This window comes from Gopherus evgoodei, chromosome 3 (genome assembly GCF_007399415.2).
Source record: "Gopherus evgoodei ecotype Sinaloan lineage chromosome 3, rGopEvg1_v1.p, whole genome shotgun sequence".
Taxonomy (NCBI): domain Eukaryota; kingdom Metazoa; phylum Chordata; order Testudines; family Testudinidae; genus Gopherus; species Gopherus evgoodei.
In genome coordinates this window covers 209,158,969-209,178,210 of record NC_044324.1, presented here as the reverse complement: position 1 = coordinate 209,178,210, position 19,242 = coordinate 209,158,969, and the positions used below count along the sequence as shown (strand labels likewise).

Genomic DNA, 19,242 nt, shown 5'->3' with positions numbered 1-19,242 from the left:
GTAGTAGGATCTCCCAGTCTAGCAGAACTTGGAACGATGGCTCTACAAAACTGATACACAATTCCTCATTGCTAGAGCCACTAATGAATTCTTTCACTACATTTACTGTTTTCTTTTACCTGAATCATATGGCAAAAAGGTTGTACTTAGGGCAGACTCTATACCTTTGCCGAAATGCTGGACAATCTCAGACTCTGCCCACTTTTGGGATTCAAAAATCTTGAGTCATGCCACATTTGGGTTTTTTTCAATTTGCCTTCTGGCGTTTGAAGCCGTGGGCTTCATATTTTCAAGTTTTTTCCATAGCCATTAATGCAGAAACTTTTTTTTTTTAAAAAAGTAAACTGAGATTCTCCTGTAGTTGTTATATAACTCAAACTGCTTGGTCTTTAAAAAAAGATACCAAATACTAAGAGATTTCTGATAAAATAGCAAGAGTTGGCAACATTCCGTTGAAAACAATAAATTTGTCTGGGGTGTCTTTTGTTTCTTACAAGCTTTTGTGCCCTTTCTTGCAATGCCTGATTTCTTCATGTTTTCCTTCTCATGCCCATCCTTCATACTCTGCTGTGTGATAAGAGCCTATACATGACACTGACTACCCTCCTCACTTAAAGCTTGCACTTGCAATTGTGCCTGGTCTATCATTTTTTTAGAAAAAGCCCCACAAAACTGCAGTCATCTCACAATCTCTTAGCCAATGCTTTTATGTACCCTCCTATCACTGCAGCCCATCATCTTGTTGTCTCAAGGAACACTTTAAGAGGCAAAAATTGCATAACTGGCTCTGGAGATTCTAGAATGTAACATGCAGTTGAATGTGCATTTTGCACCCTGGTGTGGACGAGGAATTTTTCTTGGCTTGGCCCAAGTGGTTAGTCAGTATTAGTGTCATTGTCATGTTCTTTTAATTAAGAGGAAAAATTGATGGAATACGGCATCTTTGAGACAATCCTGCTTATTGACAAATAATATACAAAGTCCTGTTTCCCAGAATACAGTAGAAATCAAACAAGAGAGTTTCAGTGCCCACAACTCCAATTAGCCAGCACCCAGCCCAAAAGCTCTTAGCTTTTTCTCAGAGCCACATCACCACTGCTGCTGTGGCTGGGGTTCATTGCTGCCTTACTTCTCAGCTTCTCTGGACTTTCTGCCTTTTGTCTCAGGCACAGTTCCACCAATCGGAACTGTACCGCCCACTTCTGCTCTATCCATCCACAGTGAAAACCCTTGAGCCACACAGTTCAACTTGTATTCAAGCTTTGCTATGTGCCTGTGTTTTGGGTGGTACTCCTATTGTTTCAGCTACATGGTTACATAAAGGAGAGTCATTCAGGGTCTACATTAAGAAACAATTAAAAGGCAGCAACATCCACCAACTTCAAAAGGTTTCACCCAACCCATATTAATAGATTTCATTTTTTCAAGGTAGGCAGCAATCTTCAAAATATGGTAGGTCCCCATCAAAAACAGGACAGATGAGAATAGAAAGTTATTACAAATATCTAGGGCCTCTACATTACTACAGTTAACAGAACCACTTTCATACCACTACTCATTTTGTCTGCAGCCTCTGCAACCAAATATAAGAACATCTGCAACGTTTACATTCCCCCATATTGCCCTCAACTGTAATTCTGGCGGTGGTGGTTTCAGGCTGTCCATTCGTGTGGGTTTTATCCATCCAGTCCAGGTGCCTGGAATAACTTCATGGTTACTCTGAAATCCATCCACTCCTGCAACTGTGTTCTTCACAGTAAAATCTGATGAGCTTGTATTTAAATAACAAAATTATTTTTTTATTTAAACATTATGTAGCTCACAACAGCCACCAGAGCCTAGCATTAACTGAAGCCTACAGCATCCTGCAGTCAAGAAACCTGCCTTGCAAAACAGAGATGACTTGTTTTCTGCAGCCATACTCTACATCTTTACATAACAATTGCAGCTGCTCCACAAAAAAAATGTAGAAGCAATGGCTATGAAATATGTACTCCGGAAGTTAAATATTAGTTGTGACACAAACCATTGTAAGATGTTTCAGAGTAGCAGCTGTGTTACTACTAGCAGTCACAAAAAGAACAGGAGTACTTGTGGCACCTTGGAGACTAACAAATTTATTTGAGCATAAGCTTGCATGGGCTACAGTCCACTTCATTGGATGCATAGGCTGGAACATACAGCAAGAAGATATTTATACATACGGAAAACATGAAAAGGAGGAAGTAGCCATATCAACTGTAAGAAGCCAATCAATTGAGATGAGCTATCATCAGCAGGAGAAAATAAACTTTTGAAGTGATAATCGAGATGACCCATAGAAGGTGTGAGGATACTTAACATGAGGAAATAGATTCAATTAGCGTAATGACCCAACCATTCCCAGTCTCTGTTCAAACCTAAGTTAATTGTATCTAATTTGCATATTAATTCAAGTTCAGTAGTCTCTCTCTGGAGTCTGTTTTTGAAGTTTTTTTGTTGCTATGCAACTGAAAGTCACTCACACAATAAAATTTAGTTTTGCAATGGTGAGACTTCTTTCCAGGGTTGTATGTTATGAACAGTGTAAATGCTGATTGTTCTGCTATTAATAATTGACAAAATCTTAAAGGTAAACTGCAAAGATTAGTGAAATTTGAATTGAGCACAAGCATCTGTGTGTGTGGGTGTATTCAAAAGAATTAAATTAGGCCTAACTTTATAACTTACAATTTTTTTTGGCACTTTTTAGTTTGTTAAAGAGATCTCAGTACATAATTTTGTTACATCACAATACCACGTTTCAGTGCAACATATAAGAAACATACTGGAACCGATTCAATGTCTTTTGAAGTCAGTGGAACTCTTTCCACTGATTTCAGTGGACATTTGGATGAGGTCTATTGCTTCAAGTATATCTTAAAACAAATTTAAGATAAACTTAAATCTTTGTCATATCACATGAACAAATCAAATAAAAATTGCAATTATTTTTTAGAATTTCACATTATGTAAATTGTGGTATCCATGATGTAATAGAATGTTATACTCTGGGATAGATTTAGCAAACCAAGGAATTCCAGAAGGATTGCACAGGAAGCAAAGTAAATATTTAACAATTAAAAGTATTTCTGTGTAGAATAGATTCCAGAAGTTGATTACTGGGTACAAATGACACTTAAGACTGACTAATTCATTTTTTTAGTTTGCAGTTAATTACAGAAATCAGAACAAACGTATAAAACACAGCACCTATACATACTATCCACGTATATAATTACAGCAACAGAAGTCTATATTCAAGCTCCCCTATGAGTGTTTCACATTTTAACTTATCAAAAAGTCAGACTTCAGTGTTACATTTTTATACAGGTGTATTATTTACTACATGGATTGAAACAAGTGTTTCAAAATGCTTCACATATACAGGGTGGAGATGAACTTCTAAACTGGAGATTTCATTGGTGAATACTGTGGTTCGTGGAGCTATGCTGATTCATAACACTTGAAAATCTAGCTTGTGTCCTTTTACACTTCCTCTCAGTCTAAGAGCCAAATGTATAACTGCTTTTAAAATAAGTGCAAAAGACCTAAAAATTACAGAAAGCAGGAAATAGAAATTTGGATTGATGTAGATGTGACTTTTTCTTATTTTTATTAAATTTTCCGTAACCTGAGTTTTAAGATTCATCATTTTTTAAAAATGAAAAAGCACCAGATCTGTGGATCTCTCGTAATGAAATAGTTGATTGGTAGTGTACTTGTAGCCAGATGTTTCTTCCTTTAAACTGCAGATATCAGTAAAATAAGAACTAGTAGTCTCAATTGTTTATATACATATCCAATATAGTTGAATTACTTTGTAACAGTGGTTAAAATATAGACTTCCTCTGCTGTAGAAAGCATATACTCTATTATGTTACCTTTATTACAGATAATCAAGGATAGATGCAAGTTAATTATTCTACTGGACTTTTGATATACAGGAGAGTTTATGTCATTACAAAGGGATATATTGGTTGGAACAAGTTTTAGTACTGCCAAGCACACAGGCATTCTATCGCTAATTGGCAGAATCACTACCCAAGGGTGCTATGACAGATTGTGTAGTGAACATTATCTAGATACTGCAGATAAGACAATTACTAGACAGCTCCTACATAAGTAGCAAAGCTGGAAAAGCACAGGATTTTACCACATTAGATTAAAAACCCTCTACTCCCCTGCCTGTGGTAACAGTAGGTCCCTTTAGTTCATTCTTTTGCAAATGATACAAATACATTCCTCCAGTGATAATACATATGCATAACACAGATAAAGCTATTCCTATACGACTAATTTTTTGTTGAACTAGGTTGATAAATCATTCAGAAAACAGTGTTATGGCTAACTGATGGTGTGGCTGTCCAGGATAACTCCAGGTGATTTACCTTGTTGGACCAGAACTTCTCAAACTCTTAGTGATCCCATATGACACCTCAAAAGTCATCAGAAAAATGATGTCAATATGAATTTTCATTTACTGCACCTATGCATTCACTCTCAAGTCATAAAAACTCTGGCTCAAACATGGAACCCTTCCTCGGGCAAAGGTCCTACTGAAAGATGGTGATGCTCTGATGCAACACAACTGTGATTTGCTATAGCAACATCACACAGTGATGCAAGCTGGTGATAAAGCAACACAAGTGCTCAAGAAACTTGCATATGGGGCAACCCCGATGGTCGGCTGTTAATGCCTATAAATTACTTACATGAGAAAGGTTAAATCTTGAAACGGAGGCTGCAGAGAACTTTGTTTATACACATCGGATCATTTACCCCACACCTGCGCTGTCCTGAGCCCCCATTAATGACTTTTGCTCAGTGACTGCGGCTGCGACACCGCCGCCTCCCCCCGTGCACACACCCAGGTGCGGCCCGTGTTTGTCTCCACCGGCCCCGCTCAAGCCACAAGCCGTGGCGGGGATGGCCCGCGTGACGTGACACCCGGCTCCCCCCCCCAGCCAGTGTTTTGCCCTTTCCTGTCTCTCCCGCCCCAGCCCCGCCGGCGGCAGTTGCTGGCGCGCGACGCGCACAACCAGACTCGCGGCTCCGGCTTGCTGCGGGCGCCGGGGTCCCCCGCTCGCGGCCTGACACACAAGCGCCCGCCACGTACTGAGCGGCCCTATGCGCCGCTGCCCAGGCTAGCGTCCCTCGCTCTGATTGGCGGCCGACGCAGCCTGTACGTGCGAGGCAAAAGGCGGACCCGGAGGCGGAACTTCCGCTTAGCGGCGGCGCCAGGAGTTGGCTGGGACGTGAGGCGCGTGTGTGAAACGCTGTCTCCCCTCCCCCCACAGGAGCTAGAACCCCTCTTGTGCAATACGCCACTCAGGGCGTCGCCATAGGCTGAGCGTTAGCCCCGCCCCCGCCCAGGCCTTGACGCAACTAGGTGGGTATCTCGGCTGGCTCCGGGGCCACTGTGGGGGGCGCCGCTCTGGGACCCCGCGGGCGGGGGACACGTGACGTAATCCAGGCGGGGGAGGGTCCGTCGCCTCCTCTTCTGTCAGGGGACTAGGAAGAGGCTGCACCGAGCGTGTGGCCGGCTGCCTCCCCCAGCCCAGCCCGGTGTGACCCTCGCCGCAGCGCGCTCCTCCCTGCCGGGCTGGGGAGGTGGAGTTAAGCGGGAGCCGCACAGAGCCGGGGTGGGGGGCAGCTGTTAAGGCGGGCCGGGAGCCAGGCACGCCCCCCCTTCCCCCGCAGCGGGGGACAGCTGCGGATACCCCCTCCCCCCATTTCCTCCTTCTCCCCCAAAGCTGCTCCGGGGGACCCGGCCCTGGCTCTGTCGCCCCTCCCCCAGGAAGCTGGCACGAGGGGGGGCCTGGCTGAGGAAGCCACCCCACTGTTCTGCACCTGCAGCGGGCGGCTGTGGGGGAGGGGGCTAGGGGGACACCCCCTTCGGCTGGCCGAGCAAGTGAGATACGTGACCCCCCCCCGTCCTTCAGGGTAAAGGAAAGGCACCGCCCAGCGCCCGCGCTCCGGTGTCACTGAAGCTCTGCGCTGGGGAGGCGCCCCGGACCCATCAGCCACTAGCAGCCCCACACAGCAGCACATCGGGGTGTGGGGACAGGCGGGGAATGCGGCCAGGCAATGGCAGCCGCCTTCCCGCTCACCTGGGCGGGCTCCTTGGCGGAATCTGGAGCAGCTGCCGCTGTTTGCTGGGGGGGGGGGGGTTCCTGGGGAACCTAAGGCGGCTGTCGTGAGTTCCCAGGGGGAGAGGAGGGAAAAAGCAACAGCCTGAGCCAGGGGCCGCCCCATTCCTGCTGCAGTCCTGCCCTCGGGGGGCGGGGTGGTGAAGCTGAGAGGCTTTGGATCCGCCTCTCTCATTGATGAAATTTAAATTCTTGTGCGTTTACCTTTAACCAGTTTGTCCAAGACTAAGAGCCATATATTTCTGGGGACAAGTGTAGGAAGGAGCTGGGAGGAACCGAGCGGAGGAAAATTTCCCCCAGTTCCTTTATTCTTTTTCTTTTTGTGTGTGTGGGCAGCTTCTCTGGTGGGATTTTCTTCCCCCAAGGGAGTGATTAAATATCTTTTTAAAAAATTGTCGATACTATATAACTGGTTGACTAAACCAGACAGGGAAACATCGTCTACTACACAGGGGGGGCGACAAGGGAAAAATTGCCTCGCCTGGCGTTTATAGTGTAATTTTGGTAAATTCTCTATTTATAAACGGAAAATATTTATTTTATTAAAGAACGGGAAGATGTCACTTGCACAAGGTAAGTGGGTGTGCTTTTATTTTTCTGAGCGGCTTCAGCTCTGCATGTTGGCTGATTTATTTTTTTCAACAGCTCCCTGTAGTCCTGGCAGCATAGTTGGTGGGGGCTTGGACGCGTCAGTTTGATCGGTTGCAGAGTTACCCTTTGCAAGACTTTGATTGTGGCGGTGGTGTTGATTTGATTGCTAAATTTGACGATAGGGGCCTGCCATTCTGTCTTGCCTGGACTCACTTATCTGTGTATGTTTCTTTTCCGTTTTACTGCAGCGACAGTCAAACCGGGTTGAGGCAGCTGCCCTTCATTTATTTAAGGAGGGGAGGGCATTGAGCTTGTGTGTCTGTTCTCCTTTTGGGCAGATTCGGGTAGGCTCTGGCTGTCTCCTTGCTCTGTGCGTATACGTGGTCAGAGTTTCAGATTCATTTATTGCGAAACAAGGGACTAAACCAGGAGAGGTCACTTCAGGAGGCGAAATTACTTCGCATTTCTGTTGCATTTTTTCCTCCTTTGAACTGATTCTTAAGAAGATTTTTTAAAATAAAAACAAATCGAAGGTTTATGCTTTATGTACATAGCAAATTCAGGCCTGTCAACAAAATAACCCTCTCTATAGTGAGGGTAGTAGTAGTGATAACCCTGTCTTCTGGGTGTATGTATAAATGTGCAGTAGAGAAGACTAATGTTGGCTTTGAAAACAAGTCTCCTTAACTCTGCATGTGTGCTTAGGCATTGCAGAACACTTCCTACGTAAATGGATCCTACTGTTTGCAGTCACCCTGTGACTTCTAAGCAGAATGTGATGAATTAAAGGGGGAAACCTACAGCCATTTTCCTCAAGTCAGCAGTCTCAGAATTACTGAGATAAGCCACTTTTCACCATTAATATGCTGCAAAATGTATCTCTTTTTAAAATGTCTTAAAATTACAATTGGCATTTCTCAGGCTACTGCTGGAGGTGGCCATCTTGCAGAAAAGTGGTATCATTTATGAAAATAAACTTTAGAAACCTCAAAGACTATAAACAGGTTTCAAAAACTATTTGCCTAGAATTTGACAGAGTATTTACATTTTTTTCTGCCATTTAAATCGATATTAAAACACTTGGAAATTTAGTCTACACTGCTAATGTCAATGAGGTTTTCACTATAATAATATCATCACTAGGCTTAGAAATCCATTTATGTCTAACCTTAAAATCTAAACTGGCTGTATGTTAATAGGAAAACTGCTTCTTAGCTTGTGCACGTAGAGTATTAGCCTGAGCAGAATGGCTTCATATGTCTTATAATGGGTGGAATGTCTGCTTACATTCTTAAAACACACCTTATTTTTAGCAATATAAAAAAAGAAAATCAAATAAGATGGTTGTGAGGAGTGGGTGGATATAGAGGTCTTGATAGAATGAACTAATACAAATTACTTTAGTAATGCACATTCTCTAATATACTGAAGTCTCATCCTTTGAGATACAGAGTGCCCTGAACTCCTGATAGCGTTTTTGAGGTTTAGCTGTTATTTACTTAATTCACATGGACAGCAGGGTGGATAAAAATCAGTGATAATTTAAACCACATCTTTTGATAAAATGCTTTTTGAGGAAAAAACCTATCTAAAGATAGCTGGGTGGTTTGAGGATTGGCCTGCTAAACCCAGGATTGTGAGTTCAATCCTTGAGGGGGCCACTTAGGGATCTGGGGCGAAAAAGACTTGGTCCTGCTACTGAAGGCAGGGGGCTGGATGACCTTTCAAGGTCCCTTCCGGTTCTAGGAGATAGATATATCTCCTATTATTATTATTATTATAGTTTTAATTAAGATACATTATAGCTCAAAAATATCTCATCATGGAATAGGGATTATAAATCTAATTCTATAGTATGAGACAATATATTTATGTAATGTTTAAGAAAAGTTTTGTAAATGAGTTCCAATAGTTCATGGATTAGGGACCCAATCTTATGGGGTTCCAAGGGCTTCTGTATAGATTATTTAGGTTAATCTTTCTATCTACCGAATGGGACTCAGTGCTAAGTCTAGAAGATACCATCAGAGATGCTTAGTTTTGCAGTTCTCAGACTGTGGATTTTTGTCTTCAGAGATAGCATGTTTGTTAACAGCAAAAATGCTTTTAAATAAATAATATATAGAGGTGAGAAATAACAGACCTCAACCCTATGGTCCCTCTGCAAATTTGTGTACACAGAGTCAATCCCTTACCTCTCTAAAAGTGCAAAGTTACAAAAAGTTCAATGAATAGAAGATTGTTGGAGGTGGAATAGATCTGGACAAGGAGAAGAAGTGTGGAGATAAATGTGAGAAGGGAGAGAAAGGCAATAGAAACAAAAGTGAAACTGTTTGAGCAGCATATTCCAGGAGTCTTGAGGTCTTCAGTGTAGCCTTCATTGATTTGAGATCTACCATACCATTCTCTCACTAGAAGGGAAAACCTATAATGGCAGCAGGCTATCTCTGAGTTGTGAGTAATATGTATTAAGGTTATAACAACCAACAAGAATGCACTTTTTTGTAGAAATCATTGATTAAATTGAGTCTTCCTGACTAGAGATTTAAATCAAATCCACCCTGATGGACAGCCTTCACCATGCATACTCTGCACAAGCAATCATCTAAATTAATAACACCAAATGGATTTAAAAGATTCTTAAAAGTAGATATTAGCCACAACAAGTTTCTTGAACCATGGTTTCCTCCTGGGACATTGTATACCAAGTTCCAAGCCATTGTAAACATTCTCTTTTGGCTGAATTGTGAACCTTAAACTAAACAAACTGGCACTAGTGACGGCTTTCCAATATAAAGAGTAGTTATTGAGATTGGACTAGAATTTTAGTCCAAACTATTTCCTAAATGAGTGTGTCTTTATTCTGATTTTTGGCAAGGTAATAAAACCTATTGTTTACTATTTTTGCCTAATTTATCACTAAGGTTTAGGCAAGCGTCAATGAATAAATTACTTTATTTGTAGGTTTCCTGACAGTTAAAATAACTGTCAGTACATACAGTAGATATATTTGGGGGTTGCTGAAAAGGATCACAAATGAAGACGACAAAGATAAAACTATACTAGGAATTAGGGATAAAATATGCCTTGAGTTGTGACTCTCCACTTTCAACCACTTTTACTAATTTACACGATAAAAGGTGCCTCATGCAGGCAGAGGTATTTGGGGGTGAGCTTTGTGCTGTATCATAACTAAAGAATTTTAATAAAATAAGATCTCAGCCAGTTAGCCTTCAAAACTTAATTTTCTCTGAAACTCCAAACTCTTTTTGTGACACTTTCATACTGCGCCACTCATTTTCTACATTGACCACTCCTGTGAAGTCATTCGCTTTTTAATCTCACCCCAGTCTGACCTCAGACAACTGTTTAAACACAGCATGCCCACTGAAGTGTGGAGTAGCTGCAGATAACTTGGAAGACAAGAATTCTTTTTCGTCTGTTATTTATATGTAATTGGGACATTTGACAATGCAGTCTTGATAAATTGCTTTTGCAATTATCAGATGCTTTTGTGTGCAATCTCATTTTATGCAGCCATGGTTATTAACTTTCATTATAGTCCTGAAAAATTTTAATTATCTGTGGCTACTAACTGTTTAGATAAAACAATGAGGAGTCCTTGTGGCACCTTAAGAGACTAACACATTTGGGCATAAGCTCTCATGGGTTTTAGCCCACTTCATCAGCTGCATGGAGTAGAAAATACAGTTGGCAGGTATAAATACACAGTACATAAAAAGATGAGTTGCCTTACCAAGTGGGGGTTATTGCTAACCAGACAATTCAGTTACTGAGGAAGTTGGCTATTTTCATCACTTGACAAGAAGGGTGAATACCAAGGCAGGAAAAATCACTTTTATAGTACTGATGGGGCCAGTGTAATTAAGGTGGCCCATTTCAAACAGTTGACAAGAAGGTGTGAGTATCCGCAGCGGGAAATTTAGTTTTTGTAGTGACCCAGCCACTTCCAGTCTTTATTCAGGCCTAATTTGATGGTGTCCAGTTTGCAAATTAATTCCAATTCTGCAGTTTCTTGTTGGGAGATTGTTTTTTGAAGTGTTTTTGTTGAAGAATTGTCTCTTTGAAATCTGTTGTTGAATGTCCAGGGAGATTGACGTGTTCTCCTTCTGTTTTTTAAATGTTATAGTTCTTGATGTCTGATTTGTGTCCATTTATTCTTTTGCATAGAGACTGTCTGGTTTGGCCAATGTACATGTCAGAGGGGCATTGCTGGCACATGATGGCATATATCACATTAGAAGATGTGCAAGTGAACGAGCCTCTGATGGTGTGGCTGATGTGATTAGGTCGTATGATGGTGTCCCTTGAATAGATAAGCGAACAGAGTTGGCAGTGGGGTTTGTTGCAGGGATTGGTTCCTGGGTTAGTGTTTTTGTTGTCTGGTGTGTAGTTGCTGGTGAGTATTTGCTTCAGGTTGGGGGGGGCTGCCTGTAAGCGAGGACTGCCTGTCTCCCAAGGTCTGTGAGAGATCGTCATTCAGGATAGGTTGTAGATCCTTGATGATGTGCTGGAGAGGTTTTAGTTGGGGGCTGTAGGTGATGGCTAGTGGCGTTCTGTTGCTTTCTTTGTTGGGCCTGTCCTGTCCACTCCATGCATCTGATGAAGTGAGTTCTAGCCCATGAAAGCTTATGCCCAAATAAATGTGTTAGTCTCTAAGGTGCCACAAGGACTCCTCATTGTTTTTTCTGATACAGACTAATATGGCTACCACTCTGAAACCTGTGTTTAGATCAGCAAGTAAAATTATTTTTTTCTGTCATTATCATCAATATAGGGGAGTAGCCATGAGCCTTGGCAGGTAAATTTAACAATTGCTTTGGTTTAGTGTTGGATTAGATTTGTCCATATGCTTGCAGGATTGAGGCATAGGTAGGTGAGTAACTTGAATCACAGGAATAACCCTTGCATATGTTTACATGATTAGGGCTCTAGCTTTATAGAAGTTAGTTATATGCCAAAGAAAATGGATTATTTATTTGTATTGCAGTAGCTCTTAGGAGCCCTAGTCATGGATGAGGACTCCCTGGTGCTAGGTGCTGTACAAACAGAACAAAAAGACAAGATCATGAAATATGGTAGCAGTTAGCAACAGTAGGTCTCCCTCCTTCCTTTTCTCCCTCCCACCAGTTCTCTAGGTGAGCAGCAATCTGAAACTGACAAGCAGTGTGTTTATTTCACTCTGCTTTGGGCAGTGGTGCTGCAGACACATGAATTTAATTCACCTTGTGGGAAGATCTTAGAGGCATAGGGAATTATGACATTCTCCTGCTCACACTAAGGAAGTTTAAGAGCCTAATAGGATTTAGAAACAATGGGAGAAATCTTGTGGCTTGCAATTAAATATTTAAAACGGTAGAACATGAAGGCTTCCTTTTATTTTGTCATATTCTGTGCATTTAAACAACATTCTTCTAATAATTCCATTATTTTTGATTAAATAACACAAGGTAATAAACTTTAACAAACCATTTGGCAGAAAATATAGGGTTATGGCATTTATTCAGCAAAGTATTTAAGCACATTTGTAGTCCAAAATAAAGGCCAGTCTTCATCTGAATGAATAATTACATGTTTCCCTTAAGCATGTGCACTTATACATCTCTATGCATCAAATAAAAAAAAAAATCTTGTTGATGCTGTATTAAATATATATATATACATTGCTTTAAAAAGACCTGCCACTTGTTGACAAAAATCTCAGCTTTCATTTATAGCTTGATGTTAATGGAATGGAGCTGAAATTCACACAACTATTTCTCTTATAACTCTGTACTCTTTAGGTGTCCTTGCAGTTTAACTTGTAATTTCTTACCAGACTTGTTTAACTTAAGTTGGAACCAGTTTTGAACCTACATGTATTTGTCTTTTCAACAAATAATGCTCTGTGGCCTTTTTTTCCATTTTGACAAGATTATTAATAGGCTAAATTTTAAAAATAACTTTTCCACTTGCATAACTTTTTTGTTTAAAAGTATAATAATTTTGGACTGTGTGCACTTACTCCTTCTGCCTTCCAGCCCCACCCCAAAACACTACCACATATTAAAATTCTAGTGTGGTCTGGACAAGTTGTAATTTTGACACTTACCTGCTGCTTGAGTAAAGCCTGCGGTTAACCTTGACCAGCTAACATGCTAAAACTGCAACCTGTCATCTATATTAGAATTTAAATATGATTTTTTTAAATGATTGTATGAAGACAAGGCCTTCAAGGTCAGTGATTTTGGGTGCTTAGAGTTGGAATGAAGAAAGCAGAATCCTGACTACATAGCCTAATTTCCACATTTCGTAGGTCGCACATGCACAAATTTTCAGCAAAAAAATTTAATAGGCTAGTACTTTAGTGAGGTCTCATTCTGTAAAAGTAATTACATTTTAGTAATATATTTCAAAACACTGATTAGAAGTATTATCACAAATAAATCAGTCACAAAATGTTTTATTCTCTTATGTGCAAAGTCATAATGCTAAGTGACTTGCAATGGGAATTAACAAGGTTTTCCGACATAAATGCAGGTTGGATAAGTTAACTTGCTTTTTTAGTATTTCACAACGACTGTACTCTGTCTTAGGTAATTTGGTAATTGCACTGTTTCTTCTGATGTGAAATAAGGGATCCTGATTGGGGCCCTAAAGTTGTTGCTGAATTTGGAGACATATGTTACAACATGTATCAAAGACTACAAACACTTATAAAGTGTTTTGCATCTTGGGATGCTGCTTAAGCTTCTGTAAGGGAACCTGCTACAACAACTCAAACTGTGAATGAAAAAATAGCACTTTCAGTTGTTTTCCAAAAAGTAGTAAACTGGTAGACAATTCTTTTATTGTAGGAATAAATACCAGAATTTCTCTTAAAAGAAGAGCTGCATGTGCATTTGAAAATTATTTAAGAGGGAAAATGTAGTTAATAGGTTCTAAAAGTTTATTCTTTTTCTGTAAAATTAAACATTCGTTTTTAGTGATTAGGAATTGTAGCAGGTGTCCTGGACTTACCTTTCCCCCATGCTGCACCAGTGTGTGTGCATTGCTCACTCTTTTTTTCCTACCTGCAAGACAGTGCAGTCAGGAAAATGGCTACTGTGAGAATCCAAGCAGTCATTGAATTCTGACACAGTTTTGATTTGTATAAACAATTTCACTATTAAAACAAATGTGCCTCTTGCATTATTACAAAAATATTTCGGTGGAATATTATTTGAATTTAATGACTGCTCTATATAAACTTTTCTTTTAAGCACAGCTTCCTCTGAATAATCTTTGTAATACAACTCACTTCATTTGAAGCATTTTTTTTCCTATTTCCCCTTAAACAACTGTCCAGGATGTTTCTAAATCCCAGTTTTATTTGGCAATAGTTTTTCTCTGTTACAGAGAAGTGATTGCTTAAGGGAATCAGCAGAAATTAAATTAAGCAAACTCTTCTGAGATTACAATCGTGTCTACTCGCTTGCTTTGGTAACTGTGAAGAGGGAGGAAGTGGCAGTAACTATTTTATGATTTCCCTTTTGACATACTATGGATCAATATTTGCAGACTTTATTGATCATTTATTTATCTCTGTAAATATGAGTAATTATCAGCTTTCAGCAGCAAAGTGCATGCTGAAGTGATAAGCAAACTATTTCTTTAGATTGCTTAGTAACATATTACAGTGTGAAAAGACAGGTTATATAGACATATACCTGGAACTGACTGAGGACAGCCTGAAAATTCACTGTCTAGATTACTACAACAAATTTTTTATTTTTGGTTAGACAAGTTAGTCTTTATAAAATGTACTCTGTGGAAAACAAACATGTATTGCTGAAGAGCATTATCATTATATTTTCTTTGCTATTCTAGTACAATATCGTGATGCAGTTTCCCTTCACAGAAATTTGTGTCTAGATTGTGGGTCTTCCATAATTTTATTTCTTGAAATTATTCTTGTTTTTCATGCCTTTTTTTCTCCTCCAAACTGCTTGGTATTTATAAATAAGAGATTTTTGATGGGCAACGTGTATTTTTCTGGGTACACTAATATAACAAAACAAGTCTGGATTATATGTTGTGTGGTTTTTTGTTTTTTTGTTTTTTTTAAAGATGCCCACAACGTTGCTGCTTCTAGATGCAAGCTGCTTGTTGTTTAGTGAGGGCATGATTTTTACCACCCTTCAACTTCTTTCTTATCTTTTTAAAAAAGATTATAGAAAAGCAATGTCTCAAGCTGGCACGTCCCAGTTTCAAGAAGTCATTCGGCAAGAACTGGAATACTCAATGAAAGTTGAACTTGACAAAATACTTGCAACTGCACCTCAGAATGAGCTTGAGGTAAGGACTACAAAAGATGTTACTCTAAAAATGCCTCTATATAACTTCTCTTGTTTAAATGAATTTTGTAGAGAGAGAGACTGGCAAAAAAACAAAATAGGGAAGAGATGGTACAAAATAGGAGGAAGGGGAAGAGAGATTATGCTTAGTTTAAGGATTGAATGTGGAGGACTAGTACTCAAGGCTTTTGGTCACCAAGCTAATGAATTATTGAATTGGTAGCTGGAAACATTCACTAATAAAACCTGTTTCTCCAAAACTTTCCCCCTCTCCTGCTCCACAGTCTGAAAAAGCATGTCTCCAACAAACACGAAAATGAGACTGATCCTCTCTGTTAATTGTTTTAAATCATACAATACATAGACGAACCAATAGTCTAACTTGCTAGTGGTTCCATACTGTATGTAAAACTTAAATTTCAATTGAAAGAATATGAAGAATTTGAAAAGCTGTGTTCAAGCTGTAATATTTTCCCTCTCCAATCAAATTGAAACTGAGATTATAAAATACATAAATGTTTATAATAGTCCACAGAAACATATCCAAGAACATAAAATGTTAACTTAGTTTAGAGAATTTAATCACTTCTTATGGTGCTTGGAAGTGGGTTATCACCAAAATTACTCTGATTATTTTTTTTTTTTAAACTGAGCCAATTTGAGAAGAGAACAGAAGTAGAGTAACAAACAGTCAAACTGTTGAAATGTGACAAAGTAGTCAAGGTGAAGACCTTTTTATTCAGTGATTGTTTTTAACAATTTGAAACTGAAAATTGTACCAAGATACACACAAAGTTGTCTATTATCTGAAATTGTGAGGAAGACTTTGTAATCTTTCCATCTCAATGTTTTTTTTTAATGGATCTTCTGTGTAAAGGACAATATGCTTGGTATATGACTGCAGTTGTGTAGTCAGACTAATATAATCCCTACTTTTAGAATGTGCTGTGATTCTGTGTAATCTTGAAGAGTAGGGTTAGGCCTGGACCCTATGTGGAGGAGAGAATTCCAAGGAAAACTTGTTATTGAAGGAAGTGATGCTGGTGATGCGGAGGGTTGTAGTCTTGCCTCTGAGTTTTTACTGAACTTTTCGCCATTTCTGGTTATTAAAGATCCCACATACTCAAAGGAATAGGAACATTATACCTTGCGGTCCTGGCCAAACTTAATTTAGGTAATTAGGTGTTTACCAACATTTTCAAACAAGTGTCCTGATTTTTTCGGTGGGAGCTGCAGGTCCTCGGCACTATTAACTTAGTGAGATTTAGTACTTACACCTCTACCTCGAGATAAGGTGACCCGATATAACACGAATTCGGATATAATGCGGTAAAGCAGTGCTTCGGGCGGAGCGGGGCTGCACACTCCAGTGGATCAAAGCAAGTTTGATATAACGCAGTTTCATCTATAATGTGGTAAGATTTTTTGGCTCCCGAGCACAGCATTATATCGAGGTAGAGGTGTATTTAGGACCTGCACTACAGACACTTCGGTTTGAAAACTTTGGCCATTTTTTCCCACCTAAATTCTCCCTGTAGTTTCAACTGATAAGGTGTTCTGTGCTTCCTGTCCTAAGGTGTTACGCAGTGTTGGTGTGTTTCACCCTAAAGTTGGCTGCACTTAAGTGTTGGATGAATGATTCTCATGAACAGATTGAACATCAGTTTTGTAAAGTGCTTTTGTGATAAACATATGTAAACACGAAATACCATTATTTCTAAAACTCATCCGCACTCTCCCTCTTGTAGCACACTAAAAAAGACCTTGAAGGGTTTAAGAAGCTATTCCACAGATTCTTGCAAGAAAAGGGACCTTCCGTGGACTGGGGGAAGATTCAGAGACCTCCAGAAGATTCTGTAAGTTGCAATAAAATGACAACAGCCAATAGGATCTTAAAATTAGTAATCACTGCTTGCATTGAAATATATTGTCAACAATACAAAGCACGTAATTGCCATGTTTGTTTAAGATAAAGTGGAATAACAATTTAAATAAATCTTTATTGCAGAGAGAACTAAAACATGGGTCTATATGTTGTACATATTCATGAATATCAGGTCCTCCTTAACATATGTACATAAGTTCTCTCTTAATATTCTGTTAACTGGTCCATTGCTTAAAAAAAATTGTGATAAGTATATCTTTGCTGTTTAATCTGATGCTTTGCAATGAAAGGTAATTTGTGGTGTTGAGAGTATGTAGGACATCTAGAATCTCCATCCTACACCTTCCCCAAATGAAAACATGTTGCAAATCCCAGATGAAATTGACTCTGACAATCAGTTTTTACTAAATATTTTGAAAGTGATGCATAGTAAGTGGCCTGGATTTTATAGCCCAAAACTTTTTTCTGCTTTGCAATAGTTTATATAAAATCAATGAATTAGGAAAACAGTTAATGTTGTTTAAAGAGCACAATTTCCCTGCAGTATTGTATAAAGCGTGGAAAAAATAACTTTTGAAGTGAGAGGGTGCAACAAAAAACAGTAGATTTTCCCACAAGTGTTTCTATAAAGGTAAGCATTGTTCACTGAACCAAACCTTGTTTTTAATTAATTCATCTGTGGCCCTAGGCTCTTTCTTGACTGTTTACACATCTAACCTTTAGTTATGAGTGTAAGAATTTTTGCTCTCTCAGAAGAGTAACCTGGTATATTAAAACTGAATTGGAGTCATGAGATGTTAGTATCTTCATGAATTGACTGGCATTGTTTGCCTCTATGCTATTTGTCAGCAGTGATTGAATTAAAGATCCACTTTGCAACTGAAAAGCATGCCGCAGAATAGAATGTTAAGCTGCCTTCAGAATAGATGCTGATGCTGCTCTCCAAAGTGTTGTTGAAAGATGATGAAGTCTTGTAGCGAGTCTAAGGTCTGGTCTGCATTAGGAAATTAGGTCAGTATAACTACCTTGCTCAGGGGTGTGAAAAATCCATGCCCCTAAGGGACACAGTTAAACGGACCTAACCCCAGTACAAGTGGCACTAGGGCAATGGGAGAATTCTCCTGTCAACTTAGCTACTGCCTCTCAGGAAGCTGGAGTACCTATGCCAATGGGAGAATGTCTCCCGTTGGCATAGGTAGTGTCTTCACTGAAGTGCTACAGCGGTGGAGCTGCGTTGCTATATTATTTTAAGTGTAGACAAACCCTACATTTCTTCTAAATCTAGTCATCTTAACTTTAAAATTATTTTCATGATATGAGGACTTCAGTAACTCAGACAGAGGCTATGGGTCTATTACAGGAGTGAGTGGGTGGATGAGGTTCTGTGGCCTGCAATATGGAGGGGTCAGACTAGATTGGGGTGGCCAACCTGTGGCTCCAGAGTCAGTGCAGCTCTTCAGAAGTTAATATGCAGCTCCTTGTATAGGCACTGACTCCGGGGCTGGAGCTACAGGTGCCAACTTTCCAATGTGTGGGGGGTGCCTACTGCTCAACCCCTGGCTCTGCCATAGGCCCTGCCCCCACTCCACTCCTTCCCGACCCCTCCCCTGAGCCTGCCATGTCCTCGCTTCTCCCCTCCAGCCTTCTGCACACCATGAAACAGCTGATCGGGAGATGTGAGGAGAGAGGGGGAGGCACTGATCAGCAGTGCTGCTGTTGGGTGGGAGGTGCTGGGAGCGAGGGTGGGGAGGGGGTGCTGATGATGGGCTGCTAACATATTGCTGTGGCTCTTTGGCAATGTACATTGGTAAATTCTGGCTCCTTCTCAGGCTCAGGTTGGCCACCCTTGGACTAGATGACCTCAATGGTCCCTTCTGGCCTTAAAGTCTATGCTGTCCTACTTTGTGTGAAGTCTCCCTGGTGGGAGGAAAATGTGCCTCCAGTATTGCCAGATAACAGTCCTGTATAAAAATAGCTATACACAGTGCAGAGGCCAGTATCAGTATGATTATTCTTCAGTTTGGGTTTGGTGTAACTTGTGGAGCCAGTTATAAAATAAAATGTCAATTCAGCAATATCTTAGTCATGCTGAGTGATATTTAGTAGTTGGAGGGCTATGATATAAATTTCAGTGTCTGTTCTCAAAGCACAAGTAAAAGGGTCATTTTAGCTTGTGGATGAAAGAAGGGCTATATTAGGGGAGGAAATGAGTATCTCACCTGTCTTCTGCTTCTCTGGTTCTTCACCTGGAGCCTAAACT

At 40.2% G+C, this 19,242-nt stretch overlaps 1 protein-coding gene across 2 annotated transcripts in view; it reads left to right on the top strand.

Annotated features, from left to right (window-relative positions):
* Window positions 1–5,305: 5,305 nt before the first annotated feature.
* The window catches only part of UGP2 (UDP-glucose pyrophosphorylase 2), a 41,227-nt gene continuing 27,290 nt past the window's right edge, over window positions 5,306–19,242 (top strand). Inside the window, exons 1-3 of one of the 2 annotated variants that reach the window (XM_030557921.1) lie at window positions 5,306–5,410; window positions 14,971–15,098; window positions 16,846–16,953. In XM_030557921.1, coding sequence (XP_030413781.1) covers window positions 14,985–15,098; window positions 16,846–16,953 — 222 coding nt within the window. In that variant the 5' untranslated portion in view covers window positions 5,306–5,410; window positions 14,971–14,984. Of the gene's footprint in view, window positions 5,411–6,362; window positions 6,744–14,970; window positions 15,099–16,845; window positions 16,954–19,242 lie in introns of those variants that run through there. The other variant, XM_030557920.1, reaches the window with a different exon arrangement.